Source organism: Octodon degus, unplaced genomic scaffold (genome assembly GCF_000260255.1).
Source record: "Octodon degus isolate 3935 unplaced genomic scaffold, OctDeg1.0 scaffold00037, whole genome shotgun sequence".
NCBI classification, from domain to species: domain Eukaryota; kingdom Metazoa; phylum Chordata; class Mammalia; order Rodentia; family Octodontidae; genus Octodon; species Octodon degus.
In genome coordinates this window covers 12,024,092-12,041,938 of record NW_004524613.1, presented here as the reverse complement: position 1 = coordinate 12,041,938, position 17,847 = coordinate 12,024,092, and the positions used below count along the sequence as shown (strand labels likewise).

The 17,847-nt window shown below is 38.7% G+C and overlaps 1 protein-coding gene and 1 pseudogene across 1 annotated transcript in view; one reads left to right on the top strand and one right to left on the bottom strand.

The window, feature by feature from the left end:
• The window catches only part of Top1 (DNA topoisomerase I), a 118,617-nt gene that overhangs the window by 41,002 nt on the left and 59,768 nt on the right, over nt 1-17,847 (bottom strand). The window contains exons 4-5 of the mRNA XM_004630909.3: nt 2,264-2,384; nt 857-912 (exon numbers count right to left, since the gene is read on the bottom strand). Of these exons, the coding sequence (XP_004630966.1) occupies nt 857-912; nt 2,264-2,384 (177 nt within the window). The remainder of the gene's footprint in view (nt 1-856; nt 913-2,263; nt 2,385-17,847) is intronic.
• Nucleotides 8,210-8,532, top strand: LOC101562690 (annotated as a pseudogene).

Below are 17,847 nucleotides of genomic sequence, written 5' to 3'. Positions count from 1 at the left end.
TTTAGTGGAACCAGGGATTGGACTCAGGCCCTTGCCCGAGCACTTATTCTACTGAGCTATCTCTCTGGCCTCCCTAAGTGTCTAAATTTTGATAGTAGAGGGAATCTGAGAGACTCATATTTTTATGAAGTTGAAGCTGGTGAAAAAAACAGGGTAAGAGCAAAACCAGTACAGAAAAAGTCATCTCTAGATTGTGAACATTTTCCTCTCCTTGTAGAATACAACATATTTCTACCCAAGTATAGAAATACCCACTCATAAATGTAGATCATGTAAGATTCTATGTATGTGATTGTCATAATGCTACTTAAGGAAGAATTCAGGAGGTAATTTTTCAGGAAACTAATTCCTACTAAAGAGTCTTCTGTAGAGTAATAAAAATATTCTTCAATCAAACAGGGAGGGGTGCTGGGGAGATAATTCAGTGGCATAAACACTTGCCTGGCAAGTGCAAGGTCCCGAGTGAGTTTGATCCCCGGTACCGCCAAAAAAGAAAAAAAAAGGTCAACTGAGGCAAACAGGAAGGAGGTTGCCTTGTGTATGCAATATGCTAAAAATGAATAAACTAATGTTCTGAGGTGGTAATTTTTGAGCTATGCGTATATTTCAATTTTTAAAAATTTCAGCTTGTCAATCTCCTTTACTCAAAATAGCCTTCTGGAAAATATGCTGGTCTGTCCCACTAACCAGCATTCTAAAAAAATTGAAGTTAGCTTCAATCAAGTCCTCTCATGGCCAACTTCTTGGGAACCACCAAAGTGGCTAGGCTGGTGTGTTTCTGAAAGCACAGATAATACTACTACATGGACAGTAGGCCTGCTGGCACGCTGAGAAAGGAAAAACAAAAGAATTTTACCTAGAGAAGCCATTTTCCTTCTCCTTCTTTATTTTTGCATCCCCAGAGGCTCTAACCTGAAAGGTAAAATACCAACTGATTAGTACCTTGAAAAGAAAAAAATCCCAAGAAACATTTCTCTCATATGAGAATATTTAGGATCAAATCTTGAAGCATCTTGATCCTAAGCTGGCTTTTCTAGTTAGCAAAAATAAACAGGTAAACAAGGATTTTGAGATTTTTCCAAGATTCGCTGTTAATGATTCTTTTAAGCAGCATTCCTAATTACAAAAGATTTCCCTTAAAAACTTTAACTTGTTATCTATAAATAATAGCAGGATCCTTTCTTCAAATAAATTTGCTAGTAGCAGTGAAAAAGAACCAAAAATAAGTTTATTTGCTGCCTTCTCTGATTTAGGCAAAGTACACTCACTTTTACCCCTTTCAACTTTCTACTTTTCAGACCTGTCAGAAACTCTTAAGTCTTTCAAAAATCTTCATACACATGCACAGAAAGGAATACACACACACACACACACACACACACACACACACACACACACACACACACAGAGTCTCTAGAAAGAGAGAAAGCATAATTACTATTAACGGCTGCATTAGGGAAGGATGGAAGACAGGAACCCATTTACTGCATTCCCTATTTTAGTATCTGCAATTACCAATTATGAACATTACTTTCTCATAAACTCAAATTTTCACTCAGGAAGAACTTTTACAGCACATGCCTATAATCTTAGCACTCAGGAGGCTGAGGCAAGATGACTACTATGAGTTCAAGGCCAGCCTACATTACACCGCAGACTCTGTTTCAAGAAACAAAACTGTTCAATTTTTCCATCAAAAGAAGACCAACAAGCTTTAAGCCATAACCCCAAAACAGAACTTATTTTCCTCAATAATGAAAATGGATGTTTCTAGAAATCCTATATTCTCAATGTATGCACTAGCAATATAAATTAGTATTATAGATAGATCTGTACTGTGAGAAACATGGTAGTAAATAACTTGGATTACACAGAGAGGCCTTTTGTAATGGGAATCTCACTAAGTTACCCAGGGCGGCCTAAAAGCTATGACCTTCCAGCCTCATCCTCCCAATTAGCTGTGATGACAGGCACAATGCACCATGCCTGGCCTGGTTTCCATAATTTAAAACAGGTTGGTTCAAGTCTTGATAGAAATCTTACCACTCCAAGACTAAGAGATCTTATTATGCAATAAACATACTTTCATTACCTACTCTTTTTCGGATTTTTTTTGTCCCAGTACTGGGAATGGAACTTGGGACCTTGTATTTGCCAGGCATGTTCTTATGTCACTGAGCTACCTCCCCGGCCCCCATTACCTACTCTTTTTAAAAGTAAAAATAAAATACAACTTTCTTCTCTCCACTGGAAAGTTTCATACCTTTTCCTCCTTTCGTTTTTCCTTGTCTCTGTCTTTGTGTTTGTCTTTATGCTTTTCTGAGCTTCCATCTTTGTGTTTGGTTTTCTCTTCTTTGTGTTTCTTTTCAAAATCTTTATGTTCACTGCGAAAAATAAGACAAGAGAGCCTCTAGTAGGGGCCACAGGGTTCATTTTACAAGATCAACTCACAAGATATCCTAAGATAACATGAAGCATGGAAACTTACAATGCTTTAAAAAAATTTTTTTTTTTTTTTTTTTAAACAAAAGGCTCAAGTACAGGGGCTACTGGCCACATCAGATTTTATCTTATTTTTGCAAAGGAACCAAACAGAAACATGGTCATTCTAAGCACAAAGGAGTTGACTAGGGCCAGCGGGATGTGCCTGTAATCTCAATTACTTGAGAGCATGAGGCAAAAGAATCACAAACTCAAGGTCAGCCCGGACAACTCAGAGCAAGACCTTGTCTCAAAATGAAATAAAAAGAGCTGGAGATGTACTTCAGTGGTGGAACACTATTAAAATGCATGAGGTTCTGGTTTCAAGTCCCAGTACCCCTCCAACACACAAAATGACTAAGAACTTATAGCAAAATCAATATAGTACAACATTCTGCCAGCACCAAAAAACCCCAAACACCAAACTATGAAAGCTCTAACTTGAGTATTCATATTTGATAGGAGGGGGTTAAAGCCAACTCACCAAGAACGTATTTGATGATTCTGCTAGACTTAAGACACACCACATATATAACAAAGCCAGAGCTTTGTGGGTGAGTAGCCCAACACAATGAATGTTTTCTTCTAGTTTTAATTAGACATAGCTAGTTACTCCTAGAAGGGGCTTATACATTTTGCATGGTCCTTTCCTACTAAGACAAGACATATGAAAATAAGGACAAGTTCTGTGCTAAATATTTAAGTCTTGCTTTTAAAAGGGTATGTGGTCATACCTGTAGCACTGTAAAAAGGCACTGTTTTAGAAAGCTTTAAGGCAAGATTCATTAAGATGATCATAGTATTTATGTAGAATATAGCTTTGGAAATTTCTTGTAGGGAGGTAGTACTATGCATAAAGATGTTTGTTTTGGTGCTTTCTGAAATAGCCAGATTTAAAAGAAAAAAAGGAAAGAAAAACTCCGAGAAACTCAATATAACCAAAATGACTGAGAGGAAAAACATGATATATCACATTGTGTAATCTGTGCAGTACTACAAATATACATAAAAAGTATGACAGATGGAAAGAAGAGTATATAAAGTGACCCCAACTCCATAAAAACATGGGCACATGCAAAAATGCAGGGAGGAAAAATCACAACCTACAGTTTAAGGTGATAAAACATTTGTGCCTGGCAGTTTTCTTCTCTATGCAGCAGGACAGCAATAAACAGAAGGAGATTAAGCTGGGCATGGTGGTGCATGCCTATAATCCCAATACTTGGGAGGCTGAGGCAGGAGGATTACCATTAAATTCAAGGTCAGCCTGGGCTACAAAATGAGTTGAAGGTCAGTCTGAACTATGTAAGGAGACCCTGTCTCAAAAAGAAAAAAGGGGGGGGGGGCGGGGATCAAAGGTTAAGTGCTCTGAATTAGGGGTGCATCCCAAATGCAGCAGAGCTAGATACTAATTCCCATTGATTTAGACAGTTAGGTAAGGTCTATGGATGTGTAGCCCTTTTTATTTTTAAACTTTGTTTTTAACATGTACTTGGTACAGGGTCATACTGCCCAGTTTAGACTTACAGTGATCCTCTTGTTTTCAGCCTCCCCAGTGCGAGAATTATAGGTGTGCACCACCATGCCTGGACTCGATGGCCGGCTCAGCATGTGGATCGAACCCCAGTCCCTGCATTTGCCTAAGCAGACACTTAGTCCATCGAGCTATCTTTGCCAGTCCTAAAATTTTTATTTTATGAAAAATAAAAATTTTCATAACCAAATAAAATTGTACTATATTGTACACCACTATCTTCAAAACAACTACTCAGTACAAGGCATAAACCATAAAAATTCTTTTTTTTAAAATTATTTATTTATTTTTATTTATTACATTTATTTATTGTGTGTGTGTGTGGCCAGCTCAGCCCACCAGGGGGCGGGGCTGGCTGGCATGTGGTGCTGGGGGATCGAACCGTGGTCCCTGTGCTTTGCCAAGCTTGTTTCAAGTAGGTGCTTTAGACCACTGAGCCATCTCTCCAGCCCAAACCATAAAAATTCTTACAAAAAATGTAATACAAGTTTGTAATACAAACTTTTTTAATGAAATACAATAAAAAAAGAAACAAGTTAGCATATACATTCAAATATTTTTAGAAGAGGAGAATATGTAAATACCTACTTTAGGGAAGTATTTAGATTTCTCCCTACTCCTGTTTATCTTTCTTCTATTTTGCTCTTCTGTGTGTCAGTGTAGTGCTTCTCGTACAACAGAAACCATGTGGTATTTGAGCTTGTATGTCTGACTTATTTCGCTTAAACATTATGTTCTCAAGTTCCACCCATTTTTTTTTCTTTCTGTGTTTTAGGGAAGGGCCTCCAGGGTGTTCAAGGTCTCATTACTAGATTGGACTCTTTGTGATCCTTCTGTTTACAGCTTTCCAAGTGCTGGGTTTACAGGCACGTGACACCATGCCCAGTCTCAATCACACTCTCAGTGCACCCCAGGGGCAGGGCCAGCATGGCAGGCTGGGGGATCAAACCCCCAGCCCCTGCTTGCAGGCACATTGGCTGGCCCTCAAATTCCATCCATTAACCTAGGAAAGCTTCAAGTTTATCTTTATGAGAGTTTTGTACTCCACTGTGTATAAATACATGTTCTTTATTCATTCATCTACTGATGGACACACATGAGGAACACTGTATACACTGTTTCCAGGATCTAGCTATCATAAATCATGCTGCTATAAATACATGATGTATCCCTGTAATATGATTTTAATTCTTTTGGATGCTAGGAGAGGCATGGCTAGGTCAAATGAAATTTTTACTTTTATTTTTTGAGGAACCACTGATTTCCATAGCAGTTGTATTAGTTTACATTCCTGCCAATAATGCAGCAAAGTTCCTTTTTCCCTATATCCTTGCTAGCATGTTATCAATAAATTTTTGGGTAACAGCAATTCTTTCTGGGGTAAGATGGTATTGCAGCATGATTTTAATGTGCATTTTACTAGAGGCCAGAGATGCTGAGCAGTTTTTCTTTTTTCTTTTTTTTCCACAGAACCGGGGATTGAACTCAGGCCCTTATTCTACTGAGCTATCTCCCCAACCCCTGTACTTCTTCTTAAAAGTCTCTACTCATTCAGTTGCTCATTTATTTGGGGGGAGAGGGAGGCCTTTTTAAATTTTTAGTTCCTTGTGTATTCTTCATGTTAGTCAACTGTCCATGGAATAATTAGCCAAAAATTTTCCCACTTTGTAGATTGACTCTTCACTCTAGTTTTCTTTCCTATATAGAAGTTATTTAATTTTTTCCAACCTTTTTGTTTCTATTTGTTAACTCTTGGCATTATTTCTTGCGCCACTGTTGAGAAAGTTCTTGCCTATAACTGTCTTCAAGAGTTGTACCTCTTTTATCCTACAACAGATTCTGTTTTAACATTGTTACATCTTATAGCTAGATTCCCCACCACCACTAAATCCTCATGCAGTCAGAGGCAGGGCTTTTTAGAGGTGGCTGGATCTAACATGTGAATTTGGGCTATGTGGTATTGGATTTGTCCACTAATTGATTTAATTGATTTATCACATTTCTATGTGTGAGCACCAACACCCAGAGGCTTGTAGCCTTAACAGGATTTAAAAAAAAAAAAAAAAAGAAAGAAAGAAAAAAAGGAGTATAAAAGATAATTGGCAGGGCTGGCCAAATAGCTCAGCAGACTAAAGCGCCTGTTTAGACAGATACAGGGGCCTGGGAGTTCGATCTCTGGGCCTGCCTTTCCCCACCCACCATGCACTGAGACAGAGATCAAGACTGGGCGTGGTGACGCTCGCCTGTAATCTCAGCACTCGGGAGGCTGAACACAAGAAGATCACTAAGAGTCCCATCTATGTAGTGAGACCCTGTAGATCCTGTACTAAATACATTAAAAAAAAAAAAAAAGATAATGTGACAGGGAAAGAAACTGCTCAAAAGTAAAGAACTGGGATGGGGGAAGGAGAAAAGGAAGGGGGAAATGCACGTGCACACACACAACAGCTAAAACAATTGTACCACAAAGGTTAACAGTTATTAAGGGGTTTTTTTCTTTTTCTTTTTTTTTTTTCAATAAACCATAGTGCTTTTATAATAGAATAGTAAGTGCAAGCATTTTGCTGGTAATCTAGAACTTTGGTGCCTATGGTCATTTTTGTGTTAACTCCTGAAGAATCAGGTCTGTTCTCAGTAACCTTACTACTCATAGTTCATTCTAAAGCTGAAGAAATTTGTTAACACAACTGGGAGCCTTGTTTGCTTTTAACCAAGAAGTTTAACAATCCACTCTACATCCTAGAAGCAAGCATTATCCTTGGTATTTTCACATCATTTCATTCAGTTCTCCCAACCTTCCTAAGGTAGGTTTTATTAGACAGTGGTAAAGAGACTTACTGAAAATTACAATGTCAAAGGGGAGAGAAGTTGGGATTGAAATTTAGTAATTTTATTTCCAAGTTGGTATCAGGCATACTGAACCTACTACACAGATACCATTTCAATGCTGCTAAATTGACACCAATCACTTAAGGTAGACTAGTACTAGAGAGAAATGCATATAGCATTTATTAGGACCATATCTTTATTTTACCATCAAATAGAAACTTTCTAGTAGAGAGATCTTAGATGCATGAAAGAATTAAACCTTAGTGGTTGCTTCCCAACAAACTATAAATAGTTGATTCAGGATCTAAGTTCAGGAATGCTCTAAGCTCCATGTTCATTTACATTCATTCTATGTCTCCCCAAGCTCTTGAGTTAAGTCTATTTCGTGGCCTTCTGACAGCTTTGCAATCATAGCACAGGCACTTGTGAGTGCATATACATCCCTCTTTGGTTCTCACTGCCTACCAAACAGATCGGGGGGAAAAAAAAATCAACAAATAACAAGATCAGTCTTTTTCCCATACCACCCCAGGAAAACCAGAGTTCATTGATATTTCTGTCTGCTAACTACAGGGAAAGCTATACAGAAAACTAAATGTTCTTGGCTAGAGTATTAACCCTCCTTGTAGGTCACATTTAATCACATACATCAGAAGGGATGACATTACCAATCCAATTTTCAAAAGGAAGTAATTCCCCTCTACTTCAGTTTATTTTTTATACTTTCTTTTGTTGCTTTTTCAACTTTAATTTTTTTATTAGTACATATTTGCAATATATAATGATGATGTTCCTCCTTAGGAGCTGGATACATGTATGTACATAACACACCTTAATTCTTTTTTCATCTCCTCCTCCTCTCTCTTTCTTCTCCATTTCTTGCCCCCATTTCCCATTTTAAAAAGATCTCATTTTCTATTATCCTTTATTTTGTTCTTTGTTTATATGTTGATTTTCCCATATAAAAAAAACATGTGATACTTAAGCTTGTATGTCTGATTTATTTCAGTTAATATTGTGGTTTCGGGGTATATACAGTTTCCTACAGATGACTCAAGTTTATCTTTTCATACTCTGTTGTGTACAAACAAATTTTCTTTATCTATCTGTTGATGGACATAAAAGCTGCTTCTAAGATTTAGCTATTTTGAATTGTGCTGCTACAAATAAGGGCATACACATAATAACACTATAATGTATTTGACAGACTCTTTTGAGAAGATACATAGAAGGGAAGTAGCTGAGTTGAATGGAATTTCTATTTTTAGGAGCAGTGTGAAGAAGCGAGGACGACCCCCGGGCCGCCCAAAGCTGTGCGCCGCTGCATCTCGTGTCTAGCGCCTGTGACCTGCCGCCGTTGCCACCATGCCCAAAAGAAAGGCTGAAAGGGATGCTAAAGGTGATAAAGCCAAGGTGAAGGATGAACCACAGAGAAGATCTGCAAGGTTGTCTGCTAAACCAGCTCCTCCAAAGCCAGAGCCCAAGCCTAAAAAGGCGCCAGCAAAGAAGGGAGAGAAGGTGCCCAAAGGGAAAAAGGGAAAAGTTGATGCCAGCAAGGATGGGAATAACCCTGCAGAAAACGGAGATGCCAAAACAGACCAGGCACAAAAAGCTGAAGGTGCTGGAGATGCCAAGTGAAGTGTGTGCATTTTTGATAACTGTGTACTTCTGGTGACTGTACAATTTGAAATACTATTTTTTATCAAGTTTTATAAAAATGCAGAATTTTGTTTTACTTTTTTTTTTAAGCTATGTTGTTAGCACACAGAACACTTCATTGTTGGTTTGGGAGGAAGGAGCATATGTCAGTAGTACAATGTCTCCAAAGCTGGATTGATATGGGGAAGGTGCCTTTCCCTGCTGGTTTTGAGAGACTTCCTCTTGGCTCCCAGGAGGAGGGATTCCCTGATGTTGACACATGTGGCCACTTTGGCATAAATGCCTTGTGGTACGGGACAGCTCCCAGTTCATTTTATGTCCTCCCTTCCTCTGCCATCAGCATAGGCTTAACTCCCTTAAGCCCAGAGACCTATTGGGATCTAATTCCCGAAAGTGATGTTACCAGTATGTCAGGCAATCTGGACTTGCCAGTAATGTTGAGGTGGTGTCCCACAAGAACAATTGATTTCTTTTTTCTAGATTGTGGATCTTCAGATTGATAATTCTGCCATTTTCATTTCCCGAAAGTCAGGGTCGGCTTGTGAAAAGTTGTTAACAACATGCTAAATGTGAAATGTCAACCCTCACTCTAAACTTTCCCTACTTCAGAGCCTCAAATGAAGACTTCATTGGATTTTATAGTGGCTTTCTGATTTTTGGTAGTCCATCCAAGAAGTGAGTTTGAAAGTTGTCATAGACTGTTAAAGATTGTGTGCCCTTGTCCTGCCTGAAATACCATGATTGTTTATGAAAAGTATCTTTAATAAAGCTGGATACAGTTTGGCTTGACCAAAAAAAGGAATTTCTATTTTTAATTTTTGGAGGGATATGAATATGATTTCTATAATAGTTTATTGGTTTATAATGCCACCAACAATGAAGAAGAGCCCTTTCTCCCCTACAATCTCACCAGCATGTGCTATTACTTGATCTCTGAATGACACTATTTAGATATAAGAAAGCAGGTTTAGATTTTTATGCTAGCTAAGCTCAGATACTTCAGGATTAAGGACAGCTTGTGGAACAAGGCATTTCCACTGCTAAAAATCTAAGACTATGGAGTAGGCCTCTGAACACAGTTAATCACCTACTTGTTAGGTGCTATTCCTATCCCTGTCTCCAGAAACAGCAAACAGGGTACTCAGTAGCCCAGTTCCAAATCTATAACCCTTATACTGCCAGAAGCACTGACAAACAGCAAGCCCCTCTGCCAATCTTTCCTAGGAATCTGCATGAAATAGATGGCAAAGGCACTAACTCAGTGACAGTTAGGTGGTACCATGAAAGTCCAAAACACCACTTGGCTAGTGATTGAAAAAAGCTAATGTGGGGTCAGGTGAAATTTTCTACCAGTATGTGGTGGTTCCAAAAGTATTGACTAGCTAGTTTTCACGGAAGATTAAAGCTGCATCTTCCTGTGGATAGTAAAATATCAGACCCAGTGCAGAAGAAAAGTTTGTATATGGACTGCCTGTTTTTCACAAAACTAGGTTTAAATACAATAGAAGGTGACCATATGGCAAGTTCAGAGACTGGAGAACAGATGACTACTGAAGACTTTCGAATATTTGGTGGCGCTGTATAGGAAAGTGGAAAGAATTCAAAGATTGGACTAAAAACATTTTAAGAATAAGTTTGGTCTAAGATATGCTGAAAAGCAAAATACAGTCAAAGGTATTCTTAGAATCTCTAATAGTCACACTTCTGGATAAAATATACCACAATAAAAAAATTATAAATCATTTTTAAATATATATTTTTTACATCCTTAAAAATACCCAGCACCAGATGCCCCTGCCCCATCTCCCCTGGGCACACTAAGGTATAATCCCAGTGCAGGGGAGGCTGAAAACAGGAGGATCACTACGAGTCCAAGCTGTGTAGTGAGACCTTGTACAAAATACGTTGAAAAAAAATGTTTTTTAAAAAAACATTAAAAATATAAATTTATTCCCCAGTCATGAGATATGCAGAAAAAACACCCCATGACAGGTTATTCAGAGCTGACTCTTAGATCAGGACTTATATCTATGTGGTACTACCACTTCATCAACAGATAAAGAAATAAATGAATCAAACCCACCTTTGCTAGAGTGTTCATGCCTGTCTTATACTTCAATTAGCTTACACTGTACTACTAATAATGATATAGAGGAAATGTAACTTGTAGTATCCTTAAAGTGACAACTTTGAGTCCTTTGGTCTATCTATGACTGAGTTAAGTAGACAATGGAAAAGCTTGATTAGGGCTTCTCTAAGGCACTTAAAAAAGTAAGAGAAAAGAAAATGCTGAATAATAATCAAGAAACAAGATAGAAAAGTACTTCTCTTCAGTACTGGGAAATATCTGGAAAGAACGCTATCTATAAGAAAATATTTAAATCTGTTCTCTGTCACCAATATAAAGTATTTAACATGCTAGGGAGATAGCTCAGTAGAATAAGTGCCTGCCTGGCAAGCATAAGGTCCTCAATTCAATCCCCAGTACCACCTCCCCCCCACAAAAAAAGGCAGCACACAAAAGTAATCATAACTAGTTGGGAGGCTGAAGCAGGAGAATCACAAATTCAAGGCTAGAGAGGGAGCTTAAAAAGAATCTGTTTCAAAAACGGGAAGGGGAACAGGCAGCTCCCTGGCTTCATATCCCCAATACACAGAAGAAATAATGTGCAGCAGACAACTGAAAGAAGACTAAGTGATAGGTGGTCATGTGAAATATCCAACCACCATATCAAACATGGTATCTCCATTTTACAGATGTAGAAACTGAGGCATGGAAGGGCTAAGGTTAAGTAACCTGCCCAAGGAAATAGATCTAATGAAAAGAGAACGAGGATTCCCTTGTTAAGATCTTAACTACCTTCCAATGGCTAGCTCAAACGCCTTCTCCATGACAAAAATCATAAAAGCAATGCTTAGAGTACATTACAATAAAGCTAAAAATAACTCAAGTGTCAAGGCTCCAAAACTGTGTGTGTGTGTGTGTGTGTGTGTACACACAGAGGGTTGGACTGAGTGAGGACCTTGCACTTGACAGGCAGGCACTTATGCCTGCTGAGCTATCTCCTGGGCCCCAAGGTTCCAAAACTTTATGTTACCAATAATTAACTACTGAAGTTGATTCAACTACCAAAACTGGCAGCTCTAATTTATCTACACAATATTCCATCAAGTTTTGTGGTAATCAGCATCATCACCATCATTGTCTTATTTACCCTATGTTATAGTTTCTAGTGAACATCATGTATAAATAAATCTGAAAGCATAAATAGGGAGGCACTGTCAATGCCTGACAAAATGAGAAATGAGACAGAGAAAGTAAGCATCTTAGGATATACAGCTTATAAATGACAGAACCTTCTGACTTACAATTTCTAAACTACCCTGCCTTTTCTACCTACCTCTATTAACTGCCCATTTCTCCCTAAGAGGTTAGCATAGAAATGTGTAGATAAATGAAAGATTTCAGCAAAGAGCTTGTGAATATACCTTTTATGTTTACTTTGAAACAAACAAACAAAAAAAAAAACCAAAATGTCCCCCAATCTGAGAACTGGATACTTGAATCAGTACATTTTGCTAAAAATCACATTTTCTCAGTTAGAATACAGGTAGAATTTGGAATTGAAGGGAAAGCAGAAGCTGAAAGAATCCATACTCTCAGATGTTTCTCACACTGTGAGAATAGATTAGAGCTGCCACTACGGCAGGAAAAGTACTTCCCTCGCCATCAGATTTTTCTTTCCCTCTGGCTCTCTACATATTTGTCAGAGGAGTCTGATGCCAGGTTTAAAATGGGCAAGAAAGGGCTGGCAAGACAGCTCAGCAGAGTGCCAGGACTGGGGTTTGATTCCCTGTACCACATGCTCACTGGCTTACCCCTGGGCATGCCCAGCCAGCCACTGAGTCCCAGCGTGGGGGCCCAGGCCTGTAATTCCAGTGCTAGGGAGGCTGAAAACAGGAAAATCACAAGGAGTTGGAGCTGCACAGTAAGACCCTGCACCAAATACATTAAAAATTTTAATAAAATAAAATGGGCAAGAAATACACAATGAAAAGCTAGCAAGAAGAATCTCACTTTTCATATGTGATAGCCTTTTATCTATCTAAAAAGTCTCCCTCCCCCAAATTCTTAATAATTTGTAATAAGACCTAATGTTGAGGAAAATTTATGATTCAGAATGTAGCCTTTTACGAGAGGTATTTAATGAGATCTTATACAATCAGTAATACTTGGGCTAGTCCAATATCTATAGAAGGCTAGTCCTTTTCTTTTTAGGGATATATAAATATTTTGACATGAACTATAAAATATTAACGCTAACAGAAAGTAATGAGACAAATGATAGAAGAAATTCCTTTTATTTGACTTGGGTGTAAACTCATCCTATCATAGGCTAAACATGAGCTAGGCAGTGATAAGGTTTTCATAAAGGTAAGAATTTAATGTTATTAATATATCTAGTGCCAAAAGTTTTAGGGATTTCAGGGCCTAAACTAAAAGGGTTGGTCAGTGCTTGGGATAGAACATTTTAAGGTATTAGCCTACAACATGTATGACAGAACAAGGAAGCAGTGCTTGTGCTTGAATAGATAATCTGATTGTGTAACTGATATTCCTTGGGGGGAAGTTTTTTATTTATTTATTTATTTATGTATGTATGTATGTATGTATGTGTGTGTGTGGCCAGCTCAGCCCACCAGGGGGCGGGGCTGGCTGGCATGTGGTGCTGGAGGATTGAACCGTGGTCCCTGTGCTTTGCTAAGCTTGTTTGCTCTAAGTAGGTGCTTCAGACCACTGAGCCATCTCACCAGCCCTGGGGGGAAGTTTTTAATTGAACGGAATAATACAGTACTGATTCAGAAGCCCTGTTTCCTCATTCTGGTACCACACTGCTGTGAGACTTTCCACATGTGACCGAGATTCCTGTCCACACACACAGAAGAGATAAAGTGATCTTTAATATCTGATCCATTATTCTGCACCTAAGGTGAGAATAATAAAAAAAGGAAATCAAATGAATAAAGGGGCATCTGCAGAGGGGTGGTAGTTGTGCATAGCAGTACACAGCCCCATGAGACATAAACTATTCTGACATTTCCTGACATCTCAACAAGTTACCACAAAGTAACATTCCCCCTGGATTTGAGTCATGAGTGTAGCCTTATGACAAATGATTGATACTAGTAAGTAGCTGAAGAAAGAGACATAGAAACATATCAACACCTGTTTCCTCATGGTAAGAGTTGATCAAGGGATAACGAATAGCCACAAATATTAGCTAGGCTTGACAAATGAAGATGTGAAACTGAAGTATTTTAGAACATGACATACTAAATCTTCATTATTCTAGGCTTCAAATGTGATGAAGCAATTCTTGTTTTTTTAATCTGCTGAGAAGAAAACGAAAGAAAAACTATTGGAAAAATCAGAAGTCGCTTAAAAAGTACATAGAATTTTAATGAAATAGAATCAATATACTTGCTTTACTGCAAGCGGTACTGTGACCGTCAAAGCAGTTAAATATTTAAACATTGGCTTATAACACATCATCTGGTTTAACTGCCTTAAATTCAATCATTTTAGGGGCCAGGGAGATAGCTCAGTAAATAAGCGCTTGCCTGGCAAGTGCAAGGACCTGAGTTCAATCCCCGGTTCTGCCAAAAAAAAAAAAAAATCAATCATTTTAATTATGGACTCAGGGCTAGATTTAGTCATTTGTAAGAGAAACTCAATCCAGCTTTTCTAATGCCTGTTGGCAAACAGTCATTTTCCTTAGCATTTTGATTAGAAATAAAAATGTTACGGGTTTTGATTCCCTGGTACCGAATGCTGTTGGCCACCAACTCCAGGCATGGTGGTGCATGCCTGTAATCCCAGCGCTGAGGAGGCTGGGGAGCTGCGTAGTGAGACCCTGTACCAAATACATAAAAAAATAAAAAAAATTAAATATTAAATATTAAAATATAAAAAAGTACTGAAATATGGCCAAACTTGTTTATGCTATAATCTTTGAAAAGTACGGTTTAGAAAGAGGTTAAAAAAAAACATATTACTGTCTCACATTTGTGGAACAATTTACAAAGACTTCCCATGATAACCACTGGGCATACGTTATTAACACACAGAGATGAAGAAGCTAAATTGAGAAGGTTGACTAACAGCTAAGATCACAGGAGACTTAAGTGGATGGCATAGGATGAGGACCTCTCCTACAGTGTTGCAGTGGAGGAGGTAGCTAGCACATGCCAGATAAGATTACATCAGTTTTTAAAAGCTCGTGTTTGAGTGGTACATGTCTGTAATGCCAGCTACTCAACAGGATGTGGCAAGAGGACCAAAAGATCAAAGCCATCTTGGGCAATTTAGCAAGATCTGTCTCAAAACAAAATGATCTGGGGTTCTATCTGGTTCAATCCCCAGTACGAAAGGAGGAAAAAAAATTTTGCTTCAAATATTAACTTCTTATAGTCTTTTGGAGAAAATTATGGTAATATAAAAATGAGCATTTCTTCATTTCTCCTATAAAAACATGTCTCTCATCTCCTTAGATGAAGGTTTTCTGAGTCAAAGGTTACTTCATATTCTTTTCAAACTTCTTATAACCAGCACAGCATAAACATGGTGGTAGGCAGGACAGAAATGGTTCTCCTACATCTGCTATCTACTCCAATGATGTGAAAGCAAAGACTAATACACTTGTGTATCATGTTCACAGCAGCAATATTCAGAGCAGCCAAAAGATGGAAACAACTGAAGTATTGATCAACAAGCAGATGTTGTGTTTTGTACAATGGGATGTTATTCACTTATAAAAATGGAACTGAACAGATAAACCTTGATAGCAAAATTCTAAGAGAAATAAACCAGGTACAAAAAGGGTAAATATTAATTCCCTTTTTTTTAAATGTATTTAGTACAGGGTCTACCAGGTCTCACTATGTAGATCAGAGTCATATGACTTTCTTGTTTTCAGCCTCCCGAGCACTGGGGTTACAGGCATGTGCCACCACGCTTAGTCTCAATCACTGTCTCAGTGCACCCCAGGGAGTGAGGCCGGCACAGCACGTGGGAAATTGCACCCCAGCCACTGCACTCTGCCTAAGCAGGCCCTTTAGTCTGTGGCGCTATCTGACCCGCCCTGGTTCTACTTCCATGAAGTTCCTATAACAGACAAATTCATAGGGATAGAAAATAGAATAAACAGGATGGGGAAGAGATGAAGAGTTGTTCTTCAGTGGGTTAGTTCAGAGACTGAGAATAATGAAAAAGTTCCAGAGATAGTGGTGATGTTTACATACTACTGTGGATGTACTCAATGCCTTTATTTCCAACGCCTTTTAGAATAGCAAATTTGGGCCAGCCAAATAGCTCAAAAGATTAAAGTGCCTGCTTAGGCAGATGCAGGGGCCGGGAGTTCGATCCCTGGGCCTGCTGTGCAGGCCCCACACCTGGGGTGCGCTGAGGTGGCCATTGAGATTGGGCATGGTGGTATGAGCCTATAATCCCAGCACTTGGGAGGCTGTAAACAGGAGGATCACTAAGAATCTGATCTACGTGATGAGACCCTGTAGACCCTATCTTAAAATACAAAAAAAAAAAAAAAAAAACCAGCAAATTTTGTCATCTATATTTTACTACAAATACCACCCCCCCCCAATTTTTTTAATTTTATTTAGTTAGCTATTTAGTTTTGTATTGGTACAGGATCTACAGGGTCTCACTACAAAGATCAGACTTGTAGTGATCCTCCCTGTTTTTCAGCCTCCCAAGAACTGGGATTCATCTCATTTGCCATTTCAGCATGCCCTGGGGGCAGGGCAGCACAGCAGGCAGGGGAGAACTCCTGGCCCCTGCATCTGCCTAAACAGGAGTTTTAATCTGTTGAGCTATCAGGCTGGTCCACCCCAAAAAAATTGTTTGAAAAAACTGGTTAGTCAAAGATAACTAACAGCTATCGCATAGGACACTGAGAATATATAAGAAGGAATACATGAGAAAAAACAAAAAGGACTGGAATAACCACAAGTCACCCACCACTGACTCGATAATATATTACTAGTGAGTACCAGCCATCTGCTAGCATTTAAGCTGCAAGGATGTAAAAATAAATACAAAAATGTACTCCCACTCCAGGTCCTTTGAGTCCAACAGGATTTTTTTTTCAAACAGAAAAAAAGAAAATTGTGATAGCATCACAACTTGGTAATTACTACGAAAGGGGTATATTCATGGTCCCAGAGTTCCACAGAAGAAGCATTTTAATATGAAGAGATGGTCAGAAAGAATACTTGAAAGAATTGAAGTCAAGCCTAAGGGCTGGGGAGATAGCTCTGTGGTCTAAGCGCCTGCCTGGCAAACACAAGGACCAGGGTTCGATCCCTAACTGAGTGCTATGCTGGCCTGAGCCTCACCAGCCACTGAAACCAGGCATGGTGGCACACATCTGTAATCCCAGAGCTAGGGAAGCTGAGACAAGAGGATCACTATGAGTCCAAGCTGCATAGCAAAAACCTGTACCAAATAAAAAATAAAGTCAAATCTAAGCTGTACATTACAGAACCAGCCACAGCATGTTTTAAGGCCTAGTACAGACAACATGCTGTTTGAGGAACTAAAACGAAGTTTACAAGACCAGGTATAGAATGTAAGAGAGGGGCAAAGGTCAAGAGATACAGCAGAGTAAAATGGCCAAAGACTATTACAGAATCATATGCATATTAGAAGGAGATGAAAAAGGTGGCAGGAAAAATGGGAAAGGCCAAAGGCGGGAAAGCCAAAGGAAGGTGGATTTAAGAAGGGCTAGGCCCACATTATTATTTACCTTTCCACATGTTCCTTGTGCACCTGAACATGCAGTCCAATGTTGTTAAGTAAGTGTATTATAGGTCAATTAGATTAAGTTAGTTGATCTTACTCAAGTCTCCATATCTATAATAAATTTCTGTCTACTTGCAATAAAAATTAAGAGGTAACTTTGCTTATTTCGCTTCACAGTTCTATTGAGTCTTTATGTATATTTGAAGTTCTGACACCAGTCTATATAATCATTACATCCTTCTAATTAGCCCTTTTCTACATTCACAAATTGATTGTTTTTTAATTCATGGTAATACTCTTTGTTCTCCAATCTACTTTCATAGACATTAATATGAGCTGAACAGCTCTTAACTGGAGAAGAAAAGATCTGAACCGAGACTGGATTGAACCGCTGAGATCAAATTACTAGACTAATGAAAGTGGAAACTAGTAGTAGAAAGTAGTTAAGAAATGAATGAGGTTACAGAGTGGAGAGAGTGAGAAGGCTGCGTCTGGCTCCCGCTCTCACAGCCATTGCAGTACA